Source organism: Oncorhynchus nerka, unplaced genomic scaffold, assembly GCF_034236695.1.
Source record: "Oncorhynchus nerka isolate Pitt River unplaced genomic scaffold, Oner_Uvic_2.0 unplaced_scaffold_1192, whole genome shotgun sequence".
Taxonomy (NCBI): domain Eukaryota; kingdom Metazoa; phylum Chordata; class Actinopteri; order Salmoniformes; family Salmonidae; genus Oncorhynchus; species Oncorhynchus nerka.
The window spans coordinates 151810-160956 of NW_027040143.1; the positions used below are offsets into that span (position 1 = coordinate 151810).

At 48.9% G+C, this 9147-nt stretch overlaps 1 protein-coding gene across 1 annotated transcript; it reads right to left on the reverse strand.

Moving 5' to 3' along the window:
* Positions 1-1912: 1912 nt before the first annotated feature.
* Positions 1913-8941, reverse strand: LOC135569180 (spermatogenesis-associated protein 31H1-like). Its single transcript, XM_065015973.1, has 3 exons — positions 8935-8941; positions 7302-8693; positions 1913-1986 (listed from the first exon to the last, which is right to left on the reverse strand). Exons 1-2 carry the CDS (start codon positions 8939-8941, stop codon positions 7594-7596), a joined length of 1107 nt encoding a protein of 368 aa, XP_064872045.1. The 3' UTR covers positions 1913-1986; positions 7302-7593.
* Between the last annotated feature and the right edge of the window lie 206 nt (positions 8942-9147).

Consider the following 9147-nt stretch of genomic DNA (forward strand, 5'->3'; position numbering starts at 1 on the left):
ATTCTAGATGTAGAACTTAGAAGATGGTCATTCTAGAACTATAACTTAGAAGATGGTCATTCCCAGAACTATAACTTAGAAGATGGTCATTCTAGATGTAGAACTTAGAAGATGGTCATTCTAGATGTAGGACTTAGAAGATGGTCATTCTAGATGTAGGACTTAGAAGATGGTCATTCTAGAACTATAACTTAGAAGATGGTCATTCTAGATGTAGGACTTAGAAGATGGTCATTATAGATGTAGGACTTAGAAGATGGTCATTCTAGATGTAGGACTTAGAAGATGGTCATTCTAGATGTAGGACTTAGAAGATGGTCATTCTAGATGTAGAACTTAGAAGATGGTCATTCTAGATGTAGAACTTAGAAGATGGTCATTCTAGATGTAGGACCTAGAAGATGGTCATTCTAGATGTAGGACTTAGAAGATGGTAACTTCTTGAGGAGTATGAGACACGCTGTTGTCAAACATTCTAACTGATAACTAACATTACAAGGGCTGCTCCTTGAAACCTTGTTGAACTGGCAATTTTCTGAATAGAACACTTTAGAATAACCTTCTAGAATGTGCCTCTCCCACTATGGGGTGTAAATACATCTCCATACTCCAACGTCACTGTATGAGTGAGTCCCACGGGTTTAACTTCATTTGATCCTTCAGTTAACACACTGTAGTAGAGAACATCAGATTACATCACAAATAGACAAGTGGATCTCCACCTACAGCTCACACCCCTGCCTCCCAAAATGGCCCCTATTCCCTACATAGTGCACTACTTTTAACCAGAGCCCTGCGGGTAGTGCACTATATAGGGAATAGGGGCCATATTGGTTTGTAGCCCACGATGTTCGGTTGTCTACTATGATGTGATACTGGTTTGGTTTATGACAACATCCTCTCTGTCTCGTTCTAGACCGTGCCTAACCTAACTTCCTGTTTACACCTTTCATACCGGCCTCTGTCTTTACTATTATACAGGTGGGCCTTGGAGGGAGGGGGAGGAGGAGGGGAGGAAGAAAGAGGAGAGACAGTCCTTCTAAATGAAGAGGAGAGAAGGAGGGAGAGGGGAGACACGGGGAGAGGATGAGGTCTCTATCCATCCCAGTCCTTCTAAATGAAGAGGGAGAGAAGGAGGGAGAGGGGGAGACAAGGGAGAGGAAGCATGGAGAGAAGGAAGAGGTCTCTATCCATCCCAGTCCTTCTTGATGGAGGAAGAAGGGATGAAAGTGGGGAGACAAGGGAGAGAGAAGGAAGGAAGGAAGGAAGGGAAAGGGAGAGGTGGAGACACAGGGAGAGGGAAGGAGGGAGAGAGAAATGAGGCTCCTCTCTATTCGTCCCAGTCCTTCTTGATCCCCAGGTTCCACTCCCAGGAGAGGTGGTCGGTCTTGTCGTCGTCGGTGAAGTGGGACTTGATGTGGTAGCTGCCTCTGACAATCATGCCTTTGGGCGCCTCCTCCACCGGGGTCATGAACTCGTGCTCCTCCACCCGCGGCCCGTAGCTGCCCACCATGTACACAGCCTTGTCCACTGCACGACACAAAATGGACGCTCAGTTGCACACTTGCTAGCCAGGTTTTAGGTGAATGTGGGGAAACTGTGACAATTTGTGTCAGTGACAACACACCAAATGGCGGCTCAGTTGAACAGTTGGTAATCAGTTTTAGGTGAATGTGGGGAAACTGACATCTTGTGTCAATGAAAACACACAAAATGGCAGCTCAGTTGCATCGCTGTTAACCCCGGAATTAGGTGTACGTGTGGAAACTGTGATGTCTTGTGTCGATGACAACACATAAAATGGCAGCTCAGTTGCACCTTGCTAGCCAGGGTTTTAGATGTATGTATCAGAAACTGCCACGGTCTATGGGCCTAAACAGCACAGCGTATCCACACTCGGCACAAAATGGGGTCCTCCTTGCCTCTGATTCCTTTCCTGTAGGTCAGATGGACGTACTTCAGCCCAGACACAATATCCCTGTTAACCTGGAGAGGAGGAGGAGGAGGAGGAGGGAAGGGGAGAGGAGGAGGAGAGGAGGGAGGAGGAAGGGGAGAGGAGGAGGGGGGAGGAGGAGGAGGGGAGGGGAGGAGGAGGGGAGGGAAGGGAGGGGGAGAGGAGGGGAGGAGGAGGAGGAGGAGGGGAGGGGAGGAGGGGAGGGGAGGAGGAGGAGAGGGGGGAGGGGAGGGGAGGGGAGGGGAGAGAGGAGATTGGAGGAGGGGAGAGGAGGGAAGGAAAGGAAAGGAGAGTTATTGTAATATGAAGTCTCATTAAGAGGCAACTTTAGACAGCTTTGTTCCAAAACAATCTACTCCCTATTCAGTGCACAATGTTTGACCAGGGCACTTAGCCCTATAGACCCTGGTCTATATTAGTGCCCTCAGTCCTATAGACCCTGGTCTAAAGTAGTGCCCTAGTCCTATAGATCCTGGTCTAAGTAGTGCCCTCAGTCCTATAGGCCCTGGTCTAAAGTAGTGCCCATGATCCTATAGACCTGGTCTAAGTAGTGCCCTTAGTCCTATAGATCCTGGTCTAAAGTAGTGCCCTTCGTCCTATAGGCCCTGGTCTAAAGTAGTGCCCTTAGTCCTATAGGTCCTGGTCTAAAGTAGTGCCCTTAGTCCTATAGACCCTGGTCTAAAGTAGTGCCCTTAGTCCTATAGGTCCTGGTCTAAAGTAGTGCCCTCAGTCCTATAGACCTGGTCTAAAAGTAGTGCCCTTAGTCCTATAGATCCTGGTCTAAGTAGTGCCCTCAGTCCTATAGGTCCTGGTCTAAAGTAGTGCCCTTCGTCCTATAGGCCCTGGTCTAAAGTAGTGCCCTTAGTCCTATAGGTCCTGGTCTAAAATAGTGCCCTTAGTCCTATAGACCCTGGTCTAAAGTAGTGCCCTTAGTCCTATAGGCCCTGGTCTAAAGTAGTGCCCTCAGTCCTATAGACCCTGGTCTAAAGTAGTGCCCTTAGTCTTATATGCCCTGGTCTAAAGTAGTGCCCTTAGCCCTATAGGTCCTGGTCTAAAGTAGTGCCCTCAGCCCTATAGACCCTGGTCTAAAGTAGTGCTCTTACTTAGCCCTATAGGCCCTGGTCTAAAGTAGTGCCATTAGCCCTATAGGCCCTGGTCTAAAGTAGTGCCCTTAGCCCTATGGGTCCTGGTCTAAAGTAGTGCACTATATATGGAATAGGGTGCCATTTGAGGCACACACAAGTAGGGGTGTGAACGTTTCAAATTGTGATCTTGAACTTTAAGAAAAATCCCTAACAGAAAAACAGTTGTTTTGGTGGCCTAGTGATGGAAGTCAGATCCCACTGCCTGTTCAATGGTGCTTCTAAACCATCTCCAGAGTAGTGCCCTCAGTCCTATAGACCCTGGTCTAAAGTAGTGCCCTCAGTCCTATAGACCCCGGTCTAAAGTAGTGCCCTTAGTCCTATAGGTCCTGTTCAATGGTGCTTCTAAACCATCTCCAGAGTAGCGCCCTCAGTCCTATAGACCCTGGTCTAAAGTAGTGCCCTTAGTCCTATAGGTCCTGTTCAATGGTGCTTCTAAACCATCTCCAGAGTAGCGCCCTCAGTCCTATAGACCCTGGTCTAAAGTAGTGCCCTTAGTCCTATAGGTCCTGTTCAATGGTGCTTCTAAACCATCTCCAGAGAAGGTTTCTGTTGGCATTCAAAAAGCCCTTGTACCTTTTATAGACGAACAGACATGCCGTAGCCTGACACCGCCTGGTATAGAGGTCCTGGATGGCAGGAAGCTTGACCCAAGTGATGTACTGGGCCGTTCGCACTACCCTCTGTAGTGCCTTTGCGGTCGGAGGCCGAGCAGTTGCCATTACCAGGCGGTGATACAAACAGGATGCTTTCGATGGTGCAGGTGTAGAACCTTTTGAGGATCTGAGGACCCATGCCAAATCTTTTCAGTCTCTTGAGGGGGAATAGGTTTTGTTATGCCCTCTTCACAACTGTATTGGTATGCTTGGACTATGTTAGTTTGCTGGTGATGTGGACACCAAGGAACTTGAAGCTCTCAACCTGCTCCACTACAGCCCCGTCGATGAGAATGGGGCGTGTTCGGTCCTCGTTTTCCTGTAGTCCACAATCATCATCTTTGTCTTGATCACATTGAGGAAGGGTTGTTGTCCTGGCACCACACGGCCAGGTCTCTAACCTCCCTATAGGCTGTCTCGTCGTTGTCGGTGATCAGTCCTACCACTGTTTTGCCATCGGCAAACTTGATGATGTGTTGAGTCGTGCCTGGCTGTGCAGTCATGAGTGAACAGGGAGTACATTAGGGGACTGAGCACACACCACTGAGGGCCCCTGTGTTGAGGATCAGCATGGCAGATGTGTTGTTACCTAACCTCATCACCTGGGGGCGGCCCCGGAAGTCCAGGATCCAGTTGCAGAGGGAGGTGTTTAGTCCCAGGGTCCTTAGCTTATTGATGAGCTTTGGGGGCACTATGGTGTTAAACGCTGAGCTGTAGTCAATGAATAGCATTTTCATTGGTCTTCCTTTTGTCCAGGTGGGAAAGGGCAGTGTGGAGTGCAATAGAGATTGCATGATCTGTGGATCTGTTAGGACGGGTATGCAAAGTGGAGTGGGTCTAGGGTTTCTGGGATAATGGTGTTGATGTGAGCCATGACCAGCCTTTTAAAGCACTCCATGGCTACAGATGTGAGTGCTACGGGTCTGTAGTCATTTAGGCAGGTTACCTTAGTGTTCTTGGGCACAGGGACTATGGTGGTCTGCTTAAAACATGTTGGTATTACAGACTAAGACAGGGAGAGGTTGAAAATGTCAGTGAAGACACTTGCCAGTTGGTCAGCACATGCTCGCAGTACACGTCCTGGTAATCCGTCTGGCCCTATGGCCTTGTGAATGTTGACCTGTTTAAAGGTCTTACTCACATCGGCTGAGGAGAACGTGATCACACAGTCTTCCAGAACAGCTGGTGCTCTCATGCATATTTCAGTGTTATTTGCCTCAAAGCGAGCATAGAAGTAGTTTAGCTCATCTGGTAGGCTCGTGTCACTGGGCAGTTCTCAGCTGTGCTTCCCTTTGTAGTCTGTAATAGTTTGCAAGCCCTGCCACATCCGACGAGCGTCAGAAGCGGTGTAGTACAACTCGATCTTAGTCCTGTATTGACGCTTTGCCTGTTTGATGGTTCGTCGGAGGGCTTTGCGGGATATATTATAAGCTTCCGGGTTAGTCCTGCTTCTTGAAAGCGCCAGCTTTCGCCTTTAACTCAGTGAGGGTGTTGCCTGTAATCCATAGCTTCTGGTTGGGGTATGTACATACGGTCACTGTGGGGGCGACCTCATCGATGCACTTATTGATGAAGCCAATGTCTGATGTGGTGTACTCCTCAATGCCATCAGAGGAATCCTGGAACATATTCCAGTCTGTGCTAGCAAAACAGTCCTGTTGCTTAGCAACTGCTTACTTTGACCACTTTTTTATTGATCTAGTCACTGCTGCTTCCTGCTTCAATTTTTGCTTGTAAGCAGGAATCAGAAGGATAGAATTATGGTCAAGTTTGCCAAATGGAGTGCGAGGGAGAGCTTTGTATGCGTCTCCTCATACCCTCGTAAAACTGACTATCCTACCGATCCTTGACTTCGCCGATGTCATTTACAAAATAGCCTCCAACACCCTACTCAGCAAACTGGATGTAGTCTATCACAGTGCCATCCGCTTGGTCACCAAAGCCCCACTGGTCATCCCCAAAGTCAACACCTACTTTGGTGCCTTTCCTTCCAGTTCTCTGCTGCCAATGACTGGAAGGAATTGCAAAATCACTGAAGCTGGAGACTTATATATCCTCTCTAACTTTAAGCATCAGCTGTCGGAGCAGCTTACCGATCACTCTACCTGTACACAGCCCATCTGTCAATAGCACACCAAACTACCTCATCCCCATATTGTTATTTATCTACATGCTCTTTTGCATCCCAGTATTTCTACTTGCACATCATCATCTGCACATCTATCACTCCAGTGTTCATTTGCTAAATTGTAATTATTTTGCCTCCTCGTTTATGTCACACTGCTATGCTTTATCTTGACCAGGTCGCAGTTGTAAATGAGAACTTGTTCTCAACTGGCCTACCTGGTTAAATAAAGGTGTTCTCAACTGGCCTACCTGGTTAAATAAAGGTGTTCTCAACTGGCCTACCTGGTTAAATAAAGGTGTTCTCAACTGGCCTACCTGGTTAAATAAAGGTGAAATAAAAAAAATAAAAAAAGGGAAGAGAAGAGAGCAGAACAGAACCAAACAGAGCAGAACAGAACCAAACAGAGCAGAACAGAACCAAACAGAGCAGAACAGAAAGGTGAAGAGGAGATCGATCCCTGATCTGTTTCACCAGTCTTGTGTTTATCTCCCCCCCCCCCCCCCCCACCAGGTGTCTCCTATTTCCCTCCATTATCCCCAGTGTATTTATACCTGCGTTTTCTGGTTGTCTGTTGCCAGTTCGTCTTGTTTTGTCAGGTCTTACCAGCGTGTTTCCTGTTTCTCCTGTTCAAGTTCTAGTGTTCTAGTCTTCCCGGTTCCAACCTTTCTGCCGTTCTGTCCCTGATAGACTCTGTCTTGGACTTGCGAACCTCTGCCTGCCGTCCTGGCCCTGAACCTGCCTGCCGTTCTGGCCTGAGCCTGCCTGCCGTCCTGGCCTGAGCCTGCCTGCCGTCCTGGCCCTGAGCCTGCCTGCCGTCCTGGCCCTGAGCCTGCCTGCCGTTCTGTCCCTGATAGACTCTGTCTTGGACTTACGAACCTCTGCCTGCCCTGCCGTCCTGGCCCTGAGCCTGCCTGCCGTTCTGACCCTGAGCCTGCCTGCCGTCCTGGCCCTGAGCCTGCCTGCAGTCCTGGCCCTGAGCCTGCCTGCCGTCCTGGCCCTGAGCCTGCCTGCCGTCCTGGCCATGAGCCTGCCTGCCGTCCTGGCCCTGAGCCTGCCTGCCGTCCTGGCCCTGAGCCTGCCTGCCGTTCTGTCCTGATTGACTCTGTCTTGGACTTACGAACCTCTGCCTGCCGTCCTGGCCCTGAGCCTGCCTGCCGTTCCTGCCTGATTGACTCTGTCTTGGACTTACGAACCTCTGCCTGCCGTTCTGTCCCTGATAGACTCTGTCTTGGACTTACGAACCTCTGCCTGCCCCGACCTGCCCTTTAAACTGTCCCTATGTTATAATAAATATTCTGAGACCCAACCATCCGACTCCTGTATCTGCATCTAGGTCAAATGCTGAGTCGTGACAGAGATGTTCTCAGCTTAAAGTGTATCTTCACTCTGTAGTCCAGGACAAAGGAGGAGAAGGTTCTTACCTTGAAGTGTATCTTCACTCTGTAGTCCACTCCTTCCTTCATGGTGAAACTCTTCTTCTTCAGAGCCTCCGGGTCACCTGCAGGTCAACACCATGACAACGTGAGGTCAACAGATGAGGTTATCACTTCAATATTCAAACACAACAGCCAAACTGCTGATGATATCCATACGTTCTCTGTGTCTGGTCTCCTGACTGTTCTCTGTGTCTGGTCTCTGACTGTTCTCTATGTCTGGTCTCTGACTGTTCTCTGTGTCTGGTCTCTGGCTGTTCTCTGTGTCTCTGACTGTTCTCTATGTCTGGTCTCTGACTGTTCTCTGTGTTTGGTCTCTGACTGTTCTCTGTGTCTGGTCTCTGACTGTTCTCTGTTCTCTGTGTCTCTGACTGTTCTCTGTGCCTGGTCTCTGACTGTTCTCTGTGTCTGGTCTTTGACTGTTCTCTGTGCCTGGTCTCTGACTGTTCTCTGTGTCTGGTCTCTGACTGTTCTCTGTGTCTGGTCTCTGACTGTTCTCTGTGTCTGTTCTCTGACTGTTCTCTGTGTCTGGTCTCTGACTGTTCTCTGTTCTCTGTGTCTCTGACTGTTCTCTGTGTCTGGTCTCTGACTGTTCTCTGTGTCTGGTCTCTGACTGTTCTCTATGTCTGGTCTCTGACTGTTCTCTGTGTCTGGTCTCTGGCTGTTCTCTGTGTCTCTGACTGTTCTCTATGTCTGGTCTCTGACTGTTCTCTGTGTCTGGTCTCTGACTGTTCTCTGTGTCTGGTCTCTGACTGTTCTCTGTGTCTGGTCTCTGACTGTTCTCTGTGTCTGGTCTCTGACTGTTCTCTGTGTCTGTTCTCTGACTGTTCTCTGTGTCTGGTCTCTGACTGTTCTCTGTGTCTGGTCTCTGACTGTTCTCTGACTGTTCTCTGTGTCTGGTCTCTGACTGTTCTCTGTGTCTGGACTCTGACTGTTCTCTGTGGCTGGTCTCTGACTGTTCTCTGTGGCTGGTCTCTGACTGTTCTCTGTGGCTGGTCTCTGACTGTTCTCTGTGTCTGGTCTCTGACTGTTCTCTGTGTCTGGTCTCTGACTGTTCTCTGTGTCTGTTCTCTGTGTCTGGTCTCTGGCTGTTCTCTGTGTCTCTGACTGTTCTCTGTGTCTGGTCTCTGACTGTTCTCTGTGTCTGGTCTCTGACTGTTCTCTGACTGTTCTCTGTGTCTGGTCTCTGACTGTTCTCTGTGTCTGGTCTCTGACTGTTCTCTGTGTCTGGTCTCTGACTGTTCTCTGTGTCTCTGACTGTTCTCTGTGTCTGGTCTCTGACTGTTCTCTGTGTCTCTGACTGTTCTCTGTGTCTGGTCTCTGACTGTTCTCTGTGTCTGGTCTCTGACTGTTCTCTGTGTCTCTGACTGTTCTCTGTGTCTGGGGTTTATAGATTAAAATAAGTTCCAAATGGCACACTATTCCCTATATAGTGCACTACTTTATTATTCAACCATGCTGGTAATTTATGAACATTTGAACATCTTGGCCACGTTCTGTTATAATCTCCACCCGGCACAGCCAGAAGAGGGACTGGCCACCCCACATATGCTCTCTCTAATTCTCTCTTTCTTTCTCTCTCTCGGAGGACCTGAGCCCTAGGACCGTGCCCCAGGACTACCTGCCATGATGACTCCTTGCTGTCCCAGTCCACCTGACTGTGCTGCTGCAGTTTCAACTGCCTTATTATTATACGACCATGCTGGTCATTTTATAAAACATTTGAACATCTTGGTCATGTTCTGTTATAATCTCTACCCGGCACAGCCAGAAGAGGACTGGCCACCCCACATAGCCTGGTTCCTCTCTAGGTTTCTTCCTAGGTTTTGGCCTT